General features: G+C 45.5%; 1 protein-coding gene across 1 annotated transcript; it reads left to right on the forward strand.

The window, feature by feature from the left end:
- Nucleotides 1–146: 146 nt before the first annotated feature.
- Nucleotides 147–21,254, forward strand: Erich5 (glutamate rich 5). Its single transcript, XM_032890818.1, is given in 4 exon segments — nucleotides 147–225; nucleotides 18,635–18,820; nucleotides 18,823–19,545; nucleotides 20,787–21,254. Coding segments are annotated over 4 exon segments (1,101 nt in total). The 5' UTR covers nucleotides 147–164; the 3' UTR covers nucleotides 20,918–21,254.
- The last annotated feature ends 603 nt before the right edge of the window (nucleotides 21,255–21,857 follow it).

Below are 21,857 nucleotides of genomic sequence, written 5' to 3' on the forward strand. Positions count from 1 at the left end.
GCACCCGGTAGCCCGAGCTCCGCTACGCGTGCGTCTTGAGCTCTTGAGAAGGCAAGATCGCATAGTTGCAGAAACTTCAGCCGCTAAGTTTGCGGTGAGCATCGCATCCTCGACCGGCGACCTACACCCGTGTGGGGCTGGGCCACCTGACTGCGCTTTGCGCGATGGGCTGCTCCAGCAGCGCCCTCAACAAGGCGGGCGACAGCAGCAGGTCCGGCAGCGGAGGTGAGCAAGGTACCCACACCGCACCAACGCTGGGGGATTCTGTGTGCCGGCTGCTCCCAGACCTAGAGGGTGCGGCCCTGGCCCTACCTCGCCAGCAGGGAGAGAACTCCTTCTCGCAGGAAGGGAGCGCAACTGGGAGGGTTGTGTCCCCTGATGGGACTGAGGTGTGTCCATCCCGGTGCGCCCACCGTCTGTGCGGGCTCACGACGCCAGGACCAAGAACTGAGTGCTGCCTTGCCGGTGGAAGCGAGGGTTCTTGGTGCTAAATTACTAACAACTAGCTCCGACGTCCCCCTTCACCATACAAGTGAAAAATGTTCCATTGAAAGTCCCATTTTGCTCCCCCTTGGATGGCTCTGCGTCGCCAGATGACAAAATGCAGACAATACCCATGTGCATTCCCTCCATAAAATAGGTTCCTTCTGAGGTTTTGAGAGACCATAAACACTTTCCCCTGGCCTCGATTTCTATATTCTTGAGGCACGATGTGTGATGAAAGGTGGCCATCACTGATTATTGTGAAATTCAGTCAGCACATTTTGATCATCTGAGTACAGTAAGTATACACAGATACTGTAGAGGAACATAAACACGTACAATCATTCTGACAGCGGTAAATACTGTCGAATGAATAGACGATGTAGATCAATGAACTAGAGAGTGACTGGGTTTTGTAGTCAGTAGATTATAGTAGTTCCTAGATTATAAATTGCTAGCATTTTGGACATTGATGTCTCGTTGAGTGCATTCCTTCAAGCAGCCTATAGTCTTCGTCAAGGCATGACATTTTAGATGGAATTTTACTTTTTTTTTTTCTTTTTTCTTTTTTTTGGAGCTGGGGACTGAACCCAGGGCCTTACGCTTGCTAGGCAAGCGCTCTACCACTGAGCTAAATCCCCAACCCCGGAATTTTACTTTTTAAAAAAATTACCTTTTCACAGGAGTTACTGCAGAAGCAGAGGTTTTTGGTTGTTTTGTTTTGAGGCAGAGAACGCAAGATATTTCAGAATCTAACCAATATGTCTTCTGAGAAATGTACCGCTATTATTTTTATGCTGTGAGCATCGAGATTTCTACAGAAGAAAGTGAGGAAGTAGACAAAAATCAAAGCCCTTTGTGCAAATGATTCAAACCCTTTGTCACTGACACTATAAAGACAGCAGTGTCCGCTGACCCCCAACCCACCTCTACCAGGAGTTCAGAACCCTCATACCTCAAGGGGCTCCATTAAGGCCAGTGCAGTTAGAAACTGTTTTCATGTTTCATTTCTCATTGTATAAAATCAGATGGATCTTTGCCTTTGTCCATGATAATCAATGAGAATTTATGAGAAACATAAGAAAAAGTGATGTTTTCAGGAGATATTATCACCTCTCAAGGGTATCCTGGCTTAAAGAGCCCTTGGTTAAAGTGAGTGTAGCTCAGTGTTAGAACAAGTAAGCAGTAGCCCGAGGTTCAGCACACATGCACATGTGCACATGCACACACACAACACGCATGCCAGGGAATGTAACGCAAGGAGCAGCAAATGTCTCTAATCGATAGAATGGGGGCTTTACTTCTCTCATTTAGAAGGCATTTGATCACTATATTAACAATTCATATGAGTCAAACTCATTTTTATCCTTGATTTTTTGTAAGTTTGCATAAATGTTGTTCTGAAAGAAATGTTAAATACTTGCCAACAAACTGGAGTATATAGGAAATTGATTAGTATGTACCATAAATTGCTTAAAACGTACTGAATCAACCAACAGGTGTATGCCTCTGAGCTTCCATGGGACAATACCCTGGTAAGCCAATACTGTTGTATGCTCAGCATTTCAACCTTGTGATCTTAGAGACCTGATAAATAATTCATTACTCTCCGCACAGCTTAAAATGTCTTTAATTCTAGATATAACCCAAGCCCGTGTATGTGTGCTTTTAGATAAAAGCAGTCCACGTTTATTAAATGCATGTAATATTCATCCATTCACCGCATGTTCCAGTGCCCAACAACATTTAGTCTGTAATAGGCTCTTGCTGAAAGAGAGAAGCTTCACACTGGTGAACTGTTCTGGTCGGCAGAAGTGCAGGATTGTAAAGGGAATGACAGTCTAAAGTGGCAGGAGACTATGAAAGACTCCCAAACTGTCACTTCTGTCCATTCTTTTTTTTTTTTTTTTTTTTTTGGGTTCTTTTTTTTTTGGTGCTGGGGGCAACCCAGGGCCTTGCCCTTCCTAGGCAAGCCCCACCCCACTGAGCTAAATACCCCCACCAAAACTTCTGTCCATTCTTAAACTATTTTTTTTTCTTTTTCTTTTTTTCAGAGCTGGGGACCGAACCCAGGGCCTTGCGTTTGCTAGGCAAGCGCTCTACCACTGAGCTAAATCCCCAACCCCCATTCTTAAACTATTATGTCAGAAACTTTGCCAGATCGCAATTAAGTTCCATTGTAAGATACGCCTGCACCCCCCTCTACCAAACAGCAGTGGTGGTGAAGCCTTTAATCTTGGCACTTGGAAGGCAGAGACAGGTGGATCTCTGTGAATTGAAGACCAGTTTGGTCTACAGAGTGAGTTCCGGGCCAGCCAGAGCTACACAAAGGAATCCTGTCTTGGGAAAACAAAAACACAAACATACAAACATAAACAGATTCCCCCAAATCTTAATATTTTGGGGTGGCTTTTCATTTATTTATTTATTTATTTATTTATTTATTTATTTATTTATTTATTTATTTATTTATAGACAAGGTCTCTCACTGTATAGCACCCTGGCTGGCCTGGAACTCAGAGTGCTGACCCCCAGATCACCATGCCTCGCTTCAGATCTCCCAAATCTTGTAAATACATTACCTTTCACTTCCACTGTGACAGTGGCCTTAGTTAAGGTCCCTATTGCTGTGATAAGCATCATGACAAAAAAGCAACTTGGGAAGGAAAGAGTTTATTTCAGTTCACACTTAGCCACTGAGGGAAGTTAGGCAGGAACTTAGAGGCAGGAACTGAAAGGGAAGCCACAGAGGATGCTGCTTACGGGCTTGCTCCTCATGGTTTGCTCAGCCTGTTTTCTTACTTATCATCTGCCCACAGTGAGCTGACTCTACCCACATCAGCAATCTTCACACAGGCTAATCAGAGGCATTTTCTCAGTTGAGGTTTCTTCATCCCAAAGGACTCTAGCTTGCGCCAAGGTGTAAAACAAAACCTATCCAGGACAAGTGCTAAGAACAAACTGTCAGGGCAGTGTTTTCCCTTACTGCAGCTAAACAGCAAAATTCAATAGACCGTTTTATCAGCAGGCTATTTGAGAGGGGTTAATGTTTTTAAAAAGAGGCATATTTATTTTGTTTTATATGTTTGGGGGTTTCATCTGCATTTATGTTTGTGGACAATGTACATGCAGCACCCAAGGAGGTCAGAAGAGCGCATCTGATCCCTGAGAAGGGGAGTTACAGATAGTTATGAGCTGCCATGTTGGTACTGGGAACTGAACATGGGTCTTCTGTAAGAGTAGCCAGTGCTCTAAATTGCTGAACTATTCTCTAGCCTCCCTGGGAAGTGTTTTAAAGAAGACACTTTTGACAATACAGAAAGTGCCATCAAATTCTGACCAAGATTTCCTAAGTGCTCAACTTGCAAGCAGTCAGTCCACAGTACTGGGGACCCTTGAGCCTCCTACACAGTCTCCAGTAACAGAATGAGGTGAACTCATACTGGGTTTCACCTCTAATATTTTGGTTTTCATTGAGCACAGCAAATGATACATTGTATTCGTGAGTACTACCTTGGAGAATGAATCCCTGATCTCACAGAGACACAGGAGTAGACTGTTGGTTGTGAGTAGCAGGAGTAGACAGAGGGATGAGAAAATGTCAGTCAAAGAGTATGGAGCTGCAGTTATGCAAGACGATTAAGTCCAGAGATATAAACACCATAATGACAAGAGTTGATCTAGGTGATGTCATGCATAAAAAAGAAGATGCAGAATCAAGATACATATTTTAAAACATCATGGTGCCGGTGAGATGGCTCAGTGGGTAAAGCAACTGCCAGACAGGCCTGTGTCCCGTGCACAGAGCACATGTAAAGGTAGAGAGAGAGAGAGAGAGAGAGAGAGAGAGAGAGAGAGAGAGAGAGAGAGAGAGAGAGGAGCCACGCGTTGTCCTCTGAGCACTCTACATGTGTGGTCGTACAGTGAAGCCTACATCATGAGCCAGGCATGGTGATGCACGCCTTTAATCCCAGCAGAGGTAGGCAGCTCTCTGAGTTTGGGGTTAGCCTAGTCCACAGACAGGAGTTCCAGAACAATCAGGGCCACACAGAGAAACCCTGTCTTGAAAAACAGTGAGAAAGAAAGAAAGAAAGAAAGAAAGAAAGAAAGAAAGGAAGGAAGGAAGGAAGGAAGGAAGGAAGGAAGGAAGGAAGAAAGAAAGAAAGAGAGAGAGAGAGAAAAGAGGGAGGGAGGGAGGGAGGGAGGGAGGGAGGAAGGGAAAAGAAAACCTCATCATGTTGTATACTTAAATGTAGATAATTAAAACACTCTTTAAAGTTGCTGTTGGTAATTATCTGTTGAACAGCTCACGTCATTTAACCCTGACAACAACGCTGTACCTAAGAATTATGCTTATTTCTACTTTATAGAGACGTACAAATAATTTACCACAAGTCAGGGCTGCCAAGGCCTGCCAAGTGGGGCTTCCTGCAGAGGATTTTGAGCCAGTTTGTGCTAACTATAATGAAATGTTTTTGTATCAGATCACTCTGGACCCCCATTAGGTATGTGGTCACTCTGGAAACAACCAAAGAAATGCACTAAAAAGTACTTATTCTCCTACCTAGGTGTTATGCAAATATTAGCTAACATATCATATATTATTTATAAATACATAATATATTACATAAAGATATATCACACTGTTGTATAAATGTCATATAATTTATATTGTATACTAGCATATTATACCATATATATTACTATTCTATAATACATTAGTATTATATTTCTTTGGTTGTTCCATAGAAAGTGACTACATACTTAATGAGGATTTAGAGTGATTTGAGGCATACAATATAAATATATTACAAGCAAAACACCTATTATAATGCCTAAGACTCAGGGAAGTAGAAATATTTGGTGGACATTTTAATTTTTTTTTTTGGTTCTTTTTTTTTTCGAGCTGGGAACCAAACCCAGGGCCTTGCACTTCCTAGGCAAGCGCTCTACCACTGAGCCAAATCCCCAACCCCGACATTTTTAATTTTAAAGCCTTTTAAAAACTACATGTGCAGGTCAGTGTTGGTGCCTGTGGCACTGGGTCAGGTGGTGGTGAACCACTGATGTGGGTACTGGAAATAGAACTCTCGACTTGGACTCTTTACCTGTGAGCTGTCTCTAGCTGAATCTAAAGATCACTGGACCAGGCTGGTTGGTCAGTGAGCTTCAGAAATCTGTGTCTGGCCCTTCAGGTCTGGGATTATAGGTGCCATCTCTGGGTGGTTCTGGGAATCTGAACTCAGGTCCTTGTGCCTTCCTGGTACTTTACAAACTGACCTATTTTCCTGGACCCAGAAGTCCCTATTTCTAGGCTCAAATGTCAATCAAGGTGATACTGGTTAGATAGCTACTGGGAGGCCTGGGAACAATGTGTTCCAGTAATGGTGGGTGGCTATTTGCTGGGACTCAGTTCTCTGCCTCCCTGTAGGTCCGTCCATCACCCCTGAAGCCAGTGCACAAGTATGCACCTTGGAGACAGAGGAGAATGGCCCCTGGCTGCTCCATGCTTAGAACAGATCCAGATTTGCTGCAGTACCATTTGCATTTTTATTTAGAAAACTGTGAGGAGAGAGGCTTTTGTTTTGGGGAAGAAAGGCACAGGTTAGAATTCCTTAAGTTTGTTGGAGTAAATTCTGAGCATTACAGCCATTTCTGGTCTAATGGAATCTGAGCATATGAGGCTTGTGTCTACTTCATAGGCTTTAATGTCTCCACTGGCCTCTTCCCCATTCCGCCAGCTCCTTGCAATCACTTGAGTAATGACTGCTTCACCATTAGTTCCTGATATAAATGCCCTTTCTGCCAGGACTCTCCACCTCTATGGTTTACAGTTTAAGCACCAATGTGAACAAAACAAATACAGGGTAATTATTGATGAATCCATTGCTAGGTTAATGTGTACATTTCTACTGACAGCTATCATCATCTGTTTGTTCTAACTGAAACTTTCACTAGCTGCTTGGAGTCTGCTGCTTAGGCAATCGGGAAGGTTTGAATTTCACATGGTGAGAGAGTGGCCTTTGTTCATTCAACTAATGGACACTAATGTTTTCACACAGCGGCATGTCAGTCCTCATCAGATTGTTGTAGCATTGTGATTGAAGGGCATCACTAAGATTAACATTAACTCATAGTTTTTTTTCTTCCATATAGATTCTCTAAGGATGGGATTTTTTTCACATGCTACAAGTATCTGGATTGAATTTTGGATGCTCAAAATGCCTTTTGCATGGACCTAGGTATCATACACCTCTACGTTAGGGAAAATGTAGGGAATGCAGATGCAGGGCTCAAAATGTGAAGCTTTTGAGAAAGGTGTGCCACTTCCCTTGTCCCCTTATTCAGTGTTTTGTTGGGAATACGTTTTGTTTTGTTTTAAACTCTCTCTCTGTAGCTCAGGCTAGCCTTGAATTCACCTTATAGTCCATGCTGCCCTCATGCCCTGAGGCCTTCTGCCTCAGCTCTCTAAGGCTGATTACAGGTGTGCCACCCCTACAAAGGTGGGGTTTTTTGAATTTTGAATTTGTTTGAGTTTTTGAATTGGTTTGTTTTTCAATTGCTTGTTTTTGTCCCTTGAGTTTTGTTTTTATTTTCCATTTTTGGTATCTTTTCCTTTTATTGAAAATAGATTTTTTTTTCTCACGTAACATATCCTGATTATGTTTTCCTCTCCGTCTCCTCTTCCTGGTTCCTCCACACCTCCCTCCCATCTGGATCCATCCCTTTCTGCCTCTCATTAGAAAACAAATATGCTTCTAAGGGATAGTAATAAAATAAGATAAAACAAAACTTCACAAATCAGAATAGGACAAAACAAAAAGAAGGAAAAAAAAAACAAAAAAGACACAAGAAACAGGCAGAGAGCCACTCATTCACACACTCAGGAGTCCTAAAAACATCGGAAGCCATGATGTCTGTGCAAAGAATCTGCAGGGTAAAAAGACAGAAGAAAATTATAAATAAAATAAAAACAAACAAGATAACTTTTTTTAAAGAAAGGGAAAACTTCTGATAAGACATTGTAGGACAAGGAACCTCCAAAAATACCCTTGAGTTGGTTTTCTGTTGGCATCTCCTGCTGGGCATGCAGCCACCCTTAGGAGTAGTCTGTTTCTGTGTAAGTCTCCCTTGGAGAAAGCTGGATTTTCATTTGCAAGTGGTGATCGGTTGGAGATAGCTTCTGGGTGCGGGATGGGGTGTGTGTCCACTTCTCTCACTCTAAGACCCCATCTCATGTAGACCCAATCTCATGTAGAGCCACGCAGGCCCTGGTTTTGAGGCAGGATCACACTATGTAGGCCAGGTTGGTGATCCCCCTGCCTCAGCATCATGGATTCTGGGCTTGTAAATGTATACTGCCACCCTCGGCTGAGAGGTTTTTTTTTTTTAGTGCATTGCAGATATTCCTTTCTTGGCTTTGTTTTTAAAACACAGTGTATCTACCCACTGGTTTTCTAATCTAACAAGATAGAAGCGCTGTTATCCCTTCTATGCCTGCAAAATAATCTGTTGTGTGATTTATTTGGCTAGTCCCCTGCTGGGGGGCATTTGACCTCTCTCCAGTCTTCCCTTTTGTGAACAAGGTTGTGGTGAATTCCTTTGTGCACACATCATTTGAATGTGTATAAACATATCTGCAGACAGTTCTCAGAAGTGGCATTACTAGGTCGAAGGTGGTACACATTTATAATTTTGATAGCAAGTGGCCTAAATGCCTCTACGACAGTAGCATAAGATCACAACCTCCATACTGAGTCTTTCTCACAACAGAAATCTTTCAGGCACTGATATAGTGCATGAGAAGACAGGATGCAGGAAAGAGGCCAACCCCTTGATTCCTACTTCACTTTGTGCTTTTAGTACCCAGAGAGGTCTTAGAACAAACATGAGTACCAAATACCCCTGGAGAGCTAAAGCTCCATGAGGAGGGGCAACTGCCAGACTACTGGATGTATTAAGCGACAGCCTAAGCCCATGTGTTACCCCAAAGCTTCCACTTAGCTGGCAGTCTAGCCCAGCATAAACGTGTTTTGCCATATCACAACCTTACATATAGGAAAAATGGAGTCAGTAACTACTGAGAGTGAATGGAGAGTGGGTGGACTGACTGGAGTCTGTGAAGATAGGACTACTCAGAAAAGCAGAGAAAGAGCGAGGACTCTAGAGACAGCCCTGTGTGAGCCTGGGGCTGTGGTGAGCCTCTCAGGTCTGTAGGAAACAGTAAGACAAAGCTTCATTGTGTGGCATGAGCTTCTGCAAGGCTGGCTCATCCAAGCTCATAGGCAGTTCCGTTTCTGTGTTAAAGTTTTACAACGTCAAGTCAGAAAAGATATCACAGCGCCTGGGAGGCTTACTCAAAGCCTTTCCAATATTTGTTAAAAAGCATAAAACTCTAGTGTGCATGAGATCTGATGTGTTTGAGTCTTGGTAGTATTGTTTATTTTTTCATTAATTTATTTATTCACTTTACACCCCAGAATCTGCCCCTCTCCTCCTAGTCTCCCCCCCACAGCTCCTTCCCCCTTATCCCCCTTCCTTCCGCTCTGAGAATGGGGAGCCCCCCCCACACCCGGATATCACCCTGCCCTGGCACATCAAGGTCCTGCAGGACTAGGCACATCCTCTCCTGCTGAGGCCAGACAAGGCAGCCCAGCCAGGGGAACAGAATCCAGAGACGGTAACAGAGTCAGGCACAGCTCATTTCCAGTTGTTGGGGGACCTGCACGAAGACCAAGCTATCTATCTGCCACATACGTGTGTGTGTGTGTGTGTGTGTGTGTGTGTGTGTGTGTGTGTGTAGGGGGTGTGCCTAGGTCCAGCCCATGCTAGCTCTTTGGTTGGTAGCTCAGTCTCTGGGAGCCCCCGAGAGTCCAGGTTAGTTGATTCTGTTGGTCTTCCTGTGGAGTTCCTATCTTCTTTGGGTTCCCCAATCCTTTCCCTAACTCTCCCACAAGACTCACCGGGCTCCATTTAATGTTCAGCTGTGGGTCTCTGCTTCCGCTTCCATCAGCTGCTGGGGGAGCCTCTCAGAGCTGAGCTATGTAGGTATAATTGGTTCTTTTAGGTGAAATACTAGAATTCAGTATTGACCAATGAGTGTAAATGTCTCCCAAGTGCCACATGACCTTAGAGGCTTTGGAAATTACTTTCTTTGACGCTCCCCTTGGGAATTTTCCTTAAAGTTCTAGAGTGTACATGGAGAGAGTATTGCATTCTTACGTATAAGTCCAAGGCTATCCAACTTCGCCTCTAAGAATGAAGATAGTTTTTTAAAAAATGCCCCTAGGAATTCCAGCAGAAGAAGGGGAGGAGGATTGTAGGAGCCAGAGGGGTCAAGGACAGCACAAGAAAACCCACAGAATCGACTAACCTGTGCTCATAGAGGATCCCAGAGACTGAAGTGCCAGCCAGGGAGCCTGCATGGGACTGACCTAGGCCTTCTTCATGTATGTTACATTTGTGAAGCTTGGACTTGTGGGACTCCTAGCAGTGGAGCAGGTTCTGTCTCTGACTCTTTTCCCTGCTTTTGGGACTCTTTTCCTTATACTGGGTTCTCCCATCCAGCTTTAATATGAGGGGGGTACCTAGTCTTACTGCAGGTTGATGTGCCCATGTATGGTTGATGTCCATGAGAGGCCTGCCCTTTACTGATGAGAAGCAGAGAGAGAATGAATGGAGTGGGGGCTTGGAGGTAGAGGGGAAGAGGAGAGGAGGGAGAAGAAACTCTTTAGCCACAATGTAAAAAAAATAATAATAATGAAAAAACATTTTAAAATGCCCCTAAGAATTAAGCTTTGCAAAGGTTGGTGAAATTTGCCAGTGTGATTTACCATATGCCTTCTATGTTGTGTGTCCGTCTCTCAGTCTGTAGGAATGAATGACTTACAATGTGCTGGTGATTCTTCAGCCCTCAGGAAACAGCCAGCCAGGGTGGCAACAGCCCAAGTCCTTAGGAATCAGCTCCCTTCCTTTGTCATAGTCTGGGTGCCAGGACATGAAAGGCGGCAGCAGTGGTGTGTACGGGCCAGCCCTGGCACCTCCATTTCTACCACTCTACTCTCTGCAGTCAGATGCCCTAAAACAATGAAGACCCATGCTGCCGTGTCCCCCTTAAGACATTCTCTTTGCTCAGTCTTCTCTATAGACATAATAATGATAACGGATTTTTAAATTTTTTTGTCTATAAGCTGGATTTCTCATCTTTTTTCAATTTTCCATTACTCTGATAAAAAATACATAGTTTCTTTTGGCTATTTCCTTTTCCTGAAGCTTTAGTTATCTGTGTGCTGTTTGTGTATATGTTTCAACATACTGAGAGATGGCGTCAATGATTGAGAATATAGGAGTCTGGAGACAGCTCAAGGGTTGAGAGCATGTACTGCTCTTGCAGAGGATCTGGATTCAGTCCCCAGAACCACTGTGGGGAGGCTCACCCTGTAACTCCAGGCCCAGAGCCTCTGTGGGGAGGCTCACCCTGTAACTCCAGGCCCAGGACCTCTGTGGGGAGGCTCACCCTGTAACTCCAGGCCCAGGACCTCTGTGGGGAGGCTCACCCTGTAACTCCAGGCCCAGAGCCTCTGTGGGGAGGCTCACCCTGTAACTCCAGGCCCAGGACCTCTGTGGGGAGGCTCACCCTGTAACTCCAGGCCCAGGACCTCTGTGGGGAGGCTCACCCTGTAACTCCAGGCCCAGGACCTCTGTGGGGAGGCTCACCCTGTAACTCCAGGCCCAGGACCTCTGTGGGGAGGCTCACCCTGTAACTCCAGGCCCAGGACCTCTGTGGGGAGGCTCACCCTGTAACTCCAGGCCCAGGACCTCTGTGGGGAGGCTCACCCTGTAACTCCAGGCCCAGGACCTCTGTGGGGAGGCTCACCCTGTAACTCCAGGCCCAGGACCTCTGTGGGGAGGCTCACCCTGTAACTCCAGGCCCAGGACCTCTGTGGGGAGGCTCACCCTGTAACTCCAGGCCCAGGGCCTCTGTGGGGAGGCTCACCCTGTAACTCCAGGCCCAGGACCTCTGTGGGGAGGCTCACCCTGTAACTCCAGGCCCAGAGCATCTGTGGGGAGGCTCACCCTGTAACTCCAGGCCCAGGACCTCTGTGGGGAGGCTCACCCTGTAACTCCAGGCCCAGGACCTCTGTGGGGAGGCTCACCCTGTAACTCCAGGCCCAGGACCTCTGTGGGGAGGCTCACCCTGTAACTCCAGGCCCAGGCCTCAGGACCTCTGTGGGGAGGCTCACCCTGTAACTCCAGGCCCAGGGCCTCTGTGGGGAGGCCCACCCTGTAACTCCAGGCCCAGGACCTCTGTGGGGAGGCTCACTCTGTAACTCCAGGCCCAGGACCTCTGTGGGGAGGCTCACCCTGTAACTCCAGGCCCAGAGCATCTGATATCCTTTCCTAGTCCTGAGCACTGCACTCATGAGCACAGCCGCCATCTCCATGGCTCACCAACTGCTCTTCCAGATGACCCAAGTTCAGTTCCCAGCATCTATCTGGTGGCTCACAGTTGTAATCCAGTTCCAGGAATCCAGTGGCTTTTTCTGGCCTCTAAAGGCATTGCAGTCACATAACGCCCCTACCCTGACACACACATAATGAAAATAATTAAAATAATTCTTTGGTGAAAAAAAAATGAATCTATATTAAAAAAAAAAACGTAGGTGAACTGGGTATAATGGTGCACACATTTAATCCCAGCTGTCTGGAGGCAGAGGCAGATGGGTCTCTGTGTTCAAGGCCAGCCTGGTCTACATAATGAGTTTCAGGCTAGCCAGGACTATATAGAGAGACCCTGTCTCAAAACAAAACAAAACAAAACAAAACAAAACAAAACAAAAAACAAATCAAACCAAGAATGTAGGTTCTTCAGGGGTGGCAGCAGGTACACAGTCATAATCCCAACACTAGGAAGATGTAGGCAGAAGAATAATAGTCCCTGTTTTCAATCATGGGAAGAAAGAAATGAAAGGATGCGGGTCTATGGAGGGACTGTCTGGGCTCAAATCCTGGTTCAGGGCCACTTATTAACTATGTTACTTTGAACCAGTCAGTCCTGTTTCTTTGTCTCATGGCTAACAGTGATGTCTGTTTCCTGAAGTTGTTCTGAGGAATCAGCCAGTTAACATGTATAGTGCATCTAGATAGAGATTAAATGCTGCCCAGACAGGGATGGCAAACTGGCTGCCAACAAAAGGCAGCCCACTACTTGATTTGTAAGTCGAGTTCCAGTGGAACACAGACCTAAACATTTATTATGCATTGTCAATGGCTGCTTTCTCAGTACAGCGAGATGAGAAATCTTGTACTAAAATGTCTAATTGGTAGTTAGAAAACATTGGTTCTTCCTATTAATATCTACTGGTAGCTAGAGAGCAAAGCATCACGCTTTGGGGTGGAATCAGAGTCCTGGTAGCAGGACAACACATTCACACACTGCTGTAGGAGGGCAGGGAAGGGGTACAGCCATGCAGAGTGGTTCCCTGGTGCTGCTGTGATAGGGAGTACCCTTCCCAGAATAGGACTGGGAGGAAAGCCAGGGGAGAATGAGTATGGTGGACCACTCTGTGGGGCAGGCTCATACTGTACCACTGTTTCTCAAATTTGCCTAATAGTAGATTTCTGCGACTATGCTTATGAGACAGATAGAAGACACCATGACCTGAGAGGGAGGGCCTCTCAGTAGAAGAACTAAAGTAAAAGTTCTCAGAACCTAAAGCCTCCACAGTGGCAGCATAGAACATGCCAAGAACATTTCCTTGGGACACTATAGAAATCTATGACGACTGGCCTTTGGGATTCTGTATGGCTTGGCCCAGGGGATATTGACCTCAAGTGTTCCTCCTTGCTGGGTAGAACGTTTTCATTTTTAATCAGGGCAATGATCTTGATAGAAAAGCTTCTATCATGATGTGAATTTCAGGTATGTTAGCTGTGGTTCTAATCCTTCCAGCAATGTGGCCTGGTATTTAGTTTCTTTGTGTGCCTATCACAACCCTGCTTGCAACAAGGGTTCTGTTGGTTCAGCTGTCACAACACATTTGTGCATGGGCCGGTTTAGAACAAAGTCAGAGATAATGAACATCAGAGGATTAGGCCCAGAGCAGGGTAAGATTGGATGAAACAGAGGGCTCAGAAAGCAGACACATCTTTAACCAGTTCTGGGTGTGAAACCAATGCATCTGTCCTCAGCACTTATTACAGATGATGTAGACTAGGTACCAAAATAAAAGTAGCTCGCTGTCGTCAAGTTAGGGTGCCAGAGGACATGCACTGCTGTAACTACCTTAAGGGCGGGGCTCATGTGGTGATGCTTGGGTGCCAGAAACTGTACGAGGACCAGGTTGTGGTTGGTGAGGAAGTAGATATTGTTTAAATTTTCTTACAGACAGTAAGCCCTAAGATAGCAGGGACAAGCCCTTCCTTGATGCCTGCTACAATCCCTGTGCCCAGTCCAGAGCCTGCCTATGATGGGCGCTGAAGAAGACTTGATAGGAAATGAATTCGAAGTCACAAGTGGAACGAAACAATTCTTACGTTTAATTTTAAAATCATTTTTTACTCTTTTCAATTACGCATATGGATGTGTGAGTGTGTGTGGGAATGGGCACGTGAGTGCTGGTGTCTGTAGAGGCCAGAGTGGAGCTGGAGTTATAGATGGTTTGTGAGCCACCTGATGTGAGTGCTAGCAATCAGGTTGGGCCCTCCTGAAGAGTAGCACACATGCTCTTCCCCCCCCATCCCCCCAGGCTGGGGACGGAACCCAGGACCTTGCGCTTCCTAGGTAAGCGCTCTACCACTGAGCCAAATCCCCAACCCCAGCACACATGCTCTTAACCTCTGAGCTGTCTCTGTTTTGTTTTTGTTTTCTGGAGTTTGTTGTTGTTGTTGTTCTGTGTAGAAGTTACCAGTAGCATGTTTTGAGGTCAGTCAAGATTGATCAAGTTGTCGCTGCCATTGTGACCATGGTTCCACCATCCATCCCTGATCATGCTTCCAAGCCCACCATGAGAATGCTACACTTTCATACATCAGTATTGACAACTCATAGTATTTAGGGGACTGTGCACCAAGGCCCTCTTGTGCCCCAGTTCATTCTTTCTGTTGCAATTGACAAATAACAGATTTAACTAACAAAGAATAACACTTGTATTTTAAGCTCATTAGGTTCCTCAGGGATGGATGCTGCTTTAATTTGGACATTGTCTACTTAACCGTCACCTTGTACTACTGAGTGAGTATCAGGAGCTCCTGTTACTCTTATTTAGCAAACTGAGTGAAGTCTACCCATTTAACTTTTTGTGTGTTTGCTGTTAAAAGTTCTACATAAAGACCTGTGCCTGTGTTTTGGGTGTGGCGGCACCTTCCCTTCCTCTAGAAGGGCAACACCTTAGGAACGCACCCAGCTGCCACAGGAGGGTGAACACAGCTTGCTTCATTTCACTGACAGCACTAATCACCATAGTAACTATTTCATCAGGAAATGTCACTGGGCAAACATCCGTGATTAATACAGTAATGCACTTCTGTGCTCACTCCTGAAGGAGGTTTCTGCCAGGTTCTGCCTTGTGTGGGAGCAAAGTGAGTTGTTTTTTATCATGGTGGGTTTCTCTGTGGTCCTGAGAAAGCACTGTCAGGATGCAGCCTCTCTTGCTGTTGTTTTGAAAGTTTCATTCATGCTGAATGAGGTAGGGAAGGCAGGAGAAGAGAGACCTCTCTCAGTTCGGTCATGAGCCCTTAACACTGACAGCCTGTACCTGGCTGCTCAGAGAATTATTACTGAGGTGTGCTTTTTCGTCTCTAGACCTTCCTGTGAGAATCGCACTCACTCTGTAGAGCAAGGCGGAGAGATACACGATCTCTCTGTCTCCCTGCACACCCCACCCCACCCCATCCCTGCACCCTCTTTTTGACTTTACACCCAAACTGCCCTTTTCTAGACACAGGCAACAGGCACTTCTGGTCAAGATCCGGCTGTCCCAGACGCTGCCTCTGTATTTACGACTTACTCCTGCCTCCACCACACGTGGGTCAGGAGAAACTATGCAGGTCTTGTTCTCTCTCATGCCGGATCCTTTGCCCATGTTTTCTGTCTTCAGGACCCACATGATTATTCCCTTGTGCTGTCATTACATCCAGCCTTTATCCCTCCTTCCTGGGTCCTCGAGCACTGAACCCCTAAGAAGGAGGCTTTTCAAAATCCGTATCTGAACTACCCACCCCCATGTTTACAGTTTTTTCCACACTATTTTATTATTTTTGAATTAGCAGAGTGGGGGAGCATTGCTGATATGTTGATGACATATTCTGCACATTTACCATGACATTTCAGCAAGCTTTGCACATGTGTGCACCCACAAATGTACCCATAGCAATCAGCAATCTGGATTGAGCCTGTTTCTGCTTTTCTGAATGTTTCCTCGTGCCTCTTGGAAATCTCCTGTCCTAACCTGTCCCAGTCCCAGGCTTCAAACATCATTGCAGCTATCACTGATGAGCAGGAAGATTTTCTAGTTTATGTTAAAAAAAAAAAAAAAAGTGACCATACAGTACATATTCTGTCTTCTTTCATGAAGCATTTTTAAAATTTTTTTGAAATTTAATTTCAAAAATTAGTAAATTCAGGCTGTTGCACTTATCAATTTCTATTTTTATTTGTTTGGATCAGGTCCCACTGTGTAGACCTGGCTGGCTTGGAACTCATTATGTAGAGCAGGCTAGCCTGGAACTTGTGGTCCTCCTGATGGTTGAGATTTGCTATATTGACTTTATGTGCATTAACTTTGGTGCTGAGAACTGAGCCCAGGGTGTTGTGTAGTCTAAACGCACGCAGTACTTCTGAGCCCTACTCCATATATTTAACTTTTTCCTAAAACCTCGTTCACAATTCTTGTTCGTCATGCTTCACTCTGAGCTCATCAGCACCACCTACAGGCTCCTCCACGATCCTACTCCAGCCAGCCTTCCTCAGACCTCCTTGGGCACTCTTTGGGAACTCCAAACATGCTGTTTCATACAGTTCATTGCTTGCCAGATCTCTCCCCAGTGCGTCTATGAATGGTCACTGTGCATCACGTGATTCTGTCATATCAGAGGGCACGGGTTTTCATGTTTGCCTTCATACATCACTTGGGGGTTTAGTTAGAAAAAGTTCCTTCCCACTCTTTAGAGTGTCTGTTGAGGTGAGGTCAGACTGAGGACATGGCCTTAGTTTTGTGTTCTCTATATTACGACAAGTGACTACTTTATGTGATCACCAGTACACAATTACTAAACTGAAAGATGATATGAACGTGTGATGGGAATGAGGGGTGGGGGTGGAAGTAGGTTAGAAAAATGAGCCACGTTTTTTTCCCTCTACAGTTGGAGTTGACTGAAATGCCTCAGGGTGAAATATCTTAAAGTACAATTCATTTAGATATCTAGAAAAAAAATTCTCCCAGCAGGGTGCGATGGGGCACACTCATAATCCTGGTACTGGGAGGCTGAGCCCAGAGCATCCTGTGCAGGCACCAGCCTGTGTCAAGCAAGCATCCTCTGCAAACAGCTAACAGAGTGAAAATATGTGTTCCAAGGGGGGAATGAGAGGAGACTGCGTATTACTTAACTCCCTTGAGGACCAGGAAACACATCTTTACATCACGAATATATATAACTGGGCTGGGAAAGAGAAGGGAGACTAAGGAAAACATCCCTTTAGAAGGGGGAGAGGGTCTGGAGAGATGGTTCACAGGTTAAAAGCACTGGGTGTTCTTCCAGAGGTCAGAGGTTGTGAGTTCAATTCCCAGCAACACACGTGGTGGCTCATAACCATTTATACTGGGATCCGGTGCCGTCTTTCAGCATGTAGGCATACATGCAGTACAGAATACTGTATACATAATAAATAAATACTTAGAAGAAGAGGATGAGGAGGAAGAAGGCAGAGGGGAGGAGAAGGAAATATCACCTTCAGACCCACTTTGACACTAGGGGCTGCTTTCTCCCAGCTCCTCTCCCTCCATGACTTGTTTCTCCTTTCTTCCTTCTCTTCTCCCTTTTTGTGTCAGCTGTAACCTATAACACCAATACTTGACCTCTCGGGCTTTCCACTACACCTCAGACCTTATGTGCTTCCCCATGTTTGATCAACACGGATGCATCGTTTGTTTGCATTTACATGTGTTCTGTCATTGGTCAGCACATGGTCTTCACTGTCATGTTCTTTTACACGGCAGTATTTCACTCAGTGAGATATAATTTCAGACTTTTACATTGCTTTTCAGCCTCTGCTGTTTTAAGCACATTTGGATGATCCTCTGTTTCATTAGGTTTCTAAAAGCTTTGGGATAAATTTCCAGTAGTAGGAATACTAGGCCACCAATCCAGGAGTACACACATGGTTGTCTGTCCTAAACTGTCCTGGGCACTCTCCCGGTGTTTATTTAATGTGTTGGGATCCCTCACAGGACTCTGAGATGGAGGAGAGACTCACTGCTGTGTTACATGTCAGGCTTGGGGCATTTCAGTTCACTCCTACTGTGGAGGAAACCTACTTCCACCACCACCCCACCCGTTCCCATCGCACACTCACACCGTCTTTCAGTTTAGTAACTGTGTACCGGTGATCACATAGAGCAGTCACGTGTCGTAATTTAGAGAACACAAGGCTGTGCGGATGCAGGAGGGCCTAGAACAGCCCTGAATGAACGATGTGCTTCCTGGCATTCTGAATTTCACTTATCCCTGTCCACCTAACACGACAGGAAACTCAGACTGAGCTGTTCCTACACTTCCCTTCCCAGGATACTCAGTCTTTACCTGTGAAGGCTTCTCTACTGTGGGGTCTTCCCCTTTCATCAAGGGACTCTGAGTTTATTAGCCCAACCACACACGGGAAGCTAAAGAGTCTGAGAGGGTGAGAGCAAGAGAAGCATGCAATTGTGACAAATTTGTATATGACAGGGTGCACAGGAGGAAGCCGGGTTAGAGGACTCTGGTGCTTAAGGTGAGGAGTTTAGGCTGATGGTATTAAAGGGCTTTGATCTGGAGTGAGGGTCATGGTTTGACTGAACCATTAAATCTATTTGGTACCAATTAACTTTCCCAAGATAGCTAAATAACAATTCTGTTCTCTCTTTTCTATTTATTTTTCAACGAAATGGTCAAAAAGTACCTTCGAATGAGAATTCTTCCACTGTAGAACAAAACAAGTTCTGTGTAGCCCAACCCAAGCCATGTACACCAGGAAGAGAAGCTGCCTTTCGTGGCAATGCACAAAAGGCAAGCCATCCTCCCCTCGAGAGGCCCAAGGCGTCAGTGGTGCCTACAGCCAATGGTGTTAAATCCTACCACCAACCTCTCTGGCAAATGACGAGAGTTCTGGAAAGGAAGCCACAGATCAGTCACGACCCACAAAGAAGACTGAGCCTCTAGTGCAAGGGGGAGAATGTGAGCTACCTCAGCCAGGAGGCAAAGACGACACGCTGGGAACGGAGGAGGTGAAGAGAGATGTGGAGGCAAGGGCAGAGGTCCAGGCTCTACCAGGAAAGGCTGAGACTGAGCCTCTGAGGATGCCGGCAGAGAGGGACGCCCCTGGAGCGGGGGAAGACATCGAGCTTCCACAGGCCGGAACGACGAAGTTTCTACAAACAGCTGAGAACATTCTGTCTCTGGAAACCGCTCAGGAGCTACCACCTGAAGAAGCAATGGGAAGGGACAAACAGCCCCAGGTTCTAGAAGCAATTCCCAAAGAGAACAGCTCTCCGGAAATAGCAGAAGGGAGCCAATCTGCAGAAAGCGGCGAGAAGCAGCAGCTTTCAGAAGCATCCGGTGAGGCTGAGCACCCCCAAATTCTAGAAACAGTTCTCAGAGAGAACGAGACGCCACAGATGCCAGACGGAAGCCAGCTAGTGCCAACACCTGTAATGAACGAGTCACCCTGTGAAGCTCCCGATGGGGTCAGAAATGAATCTCAAGTAACACGTGAAAACAGGGTACATCGGGTCGGAACTGCTGAGACAGCAGCAGAGGTGGAAATGACCAGAGAAATCCACCCTGTTAAAGAGGAGCAACACATTGAAGGTAAATGGAGGCTAACCAGGGGTCCGACTGCTAGGGTAGGCTCCAAGGGGATGGAGGCCAGCTGTGGGGCCAGAGGTGCTGGCATAGAGCTGCTGCTGTTGAAACGCTGCCGATGTTGGGTGGTTGAAATTCACTTGACCCAAACACAGGACTGTTTACCTGGGAAACACTCTACCATGGCTCAGTTCAGCTCCCAGCAAATCATTTCTAAAACACAAGCTGTGTCAAATTTTTAAAAATTGACTTTACTATCAGTATATCTGCCTGGATGCCCATGTTCATGTGGGTGTGTTGTGTGCACATGTGTGCAAGCCAGAGGTCGGCATCAGGCATCGTCCCTGACCTGCTTCTGTTTGGGGTAGAGACTCTCAATCTACAGCACATTGCTTTCGTTGTAGTTAACTGAATGATGACTCTGCCTGGCTCATGAGCTCTAGGATCTGCCTGGTTTTGCTGCATTGCAGACGGGCTCTGCTGTAACCAGCTTCTTAAGTAGGTGCTAGGGATCTGAACTCAGGTCCTCGAGTTTGTGTTGCTCTTATCCCCCAAGGTATCTCTTCATCCCCAAACAAAACTCTTCAAAACCTTATGTTTCTTAGGGAATTTTGCATCTTGGCTTTACAAGCAGGGCGGGACCCAGGGATGTAAAGCGACATGACGTTGGCCTCTCAGAGGCTCTGGGTGATGAGACTGCTGGCATGACAGCACAGAAGGAGCCTACTGTGTAGACCTAGAGAGCAAAAATTGTCCCCAGTGGGGTTATATGCTTTCAGTGTGTCTTAGCCAGGGTTATTATTGCTGTGATGAAACACACCCGACCAAAAGCAAGTTGGGGTGAAAAGAGTTTATTTGGCTTACACTTCCGTACCATAGCCCACCATTGAAGGAAGTGAGGAACTCACCACAGCAGGAACCTGGAGGCAGGCGCTATGCAGAGGTGGTACTGCTTACTGGCTTGTTTGTCAGCCTGCTTGCTCTCTTGTAGAGCCCAGGACTTCCAGCCCAGGGATGGCCTCGCCCACAATGGGCTGGGCCCTCCCCCATGGATCACTAATTAAGAAAATGCATTGAACTGGATCTTATGGGAGCATTTTCTCAGTTGAAGTTCCCTCCTTTTAAATAATGCTTGATTGTGTCAAGTTGACAAAAACAAACAAACAAACAAACAAACAAAAAAAACTAGCCAGGACACACTGCTAACCAAGCGTCTCTTATTGTCTCCTTTGGTTGTTTTTTTCTAGGAGAGACAGGAGAAAATGTGGAAGCAGAGATGAAAAATGAGGAAGAAAGTGAAGAAGCTGAAACCAAAGAAAAAGAAACCGGAGAAGCTGTGGATCCTGGAGCAGCAGGGGCTGGCGACAGAAGGGCTTAGTGCGCACAGTTTCACACCTCAGGGCAGAGATATCTGAGGCTGGGAGGGTGGGCAGCATCTTTTTGTGGCCTTGAGGTTGATGCAAGGAGTGTAGCTTTAGAATGACTATAGGAACCCAGAGAACGATGCTGGTTTTTATTGTTTATGCCATAAAACTGCTAAGCCAGACACAGTTTTCTTAGGGACTTGGGATAATTACGAATTCAAAGTGACAATAGCTAGGGCCAATCAAAACTGTAAGATCACTTAAGAGCATGAAGACAGTTTTTGTCCTTGTAGCCATGCGGCCATTCAGGAAAAATGAGACCCTAAAAGGAAAGTATAAACCTTTAAATGTAGATGGCTAGAGAGAGGAACTAGCAAATTTTACAGAATGCATGATAAGAGCATGATAATAGTGACAATAGTGATAATAGTGATGGAACAAGACTAAACACCCTCAGAACACAGTTTGAACTATCTAACGTTTCTGTTTGGTAACAGACATTAGACTGACGGCAACCCTAGGGAGCCTGTATTCTAATTACTTCTCTCCTGAAATATATCTACTACCACAGATCACTGTGATCCACAGCATACTAACCATTAACAAAAATTTCCAGGGGAATGCAAACTGGGGGATTGTTGCATGGGTTGGGATTTTTCAGTTAAAGAATTCACATTTTCCATGTGCCATTTTGAATTGGCTGGTGATTTTATTCTTAAGGGAGATGTTTCAGTTGGCGATTCTTTCTTTCTTTCTTTCTTTCTTTCTTTCTTTCTTTCTTTCTTTCTTTCCTTCTTTCTTTCTCCCTTCCTTTCTTTCTTTTTTCTTTCTTTCTCCCTTCTCCCTCCCTTCCTCTCTCTTTCTTTTCTTTCTTTCTTTTGTTTGACTTACTAGCAGTAAAATAATTTTAAATTACTTGACTTTCAATGCGTTTCTGAGACGATAACAAATGGA

Source organism: Rattus rattus, chromosome 1 (assembly GCF_011064425.1).
Source record: "Rattus rattus isolate New Zealand chromosome 1, Rrattus_CSIRO_v1, whole genome shotgun sequence".
Classification (NCBI taxonomy): domain Eukaryota; kingdom Metazoa; phylum Chordata; class Mammalia; order Rodentia; family Muridae; genus Rattus; species Rattus rattus.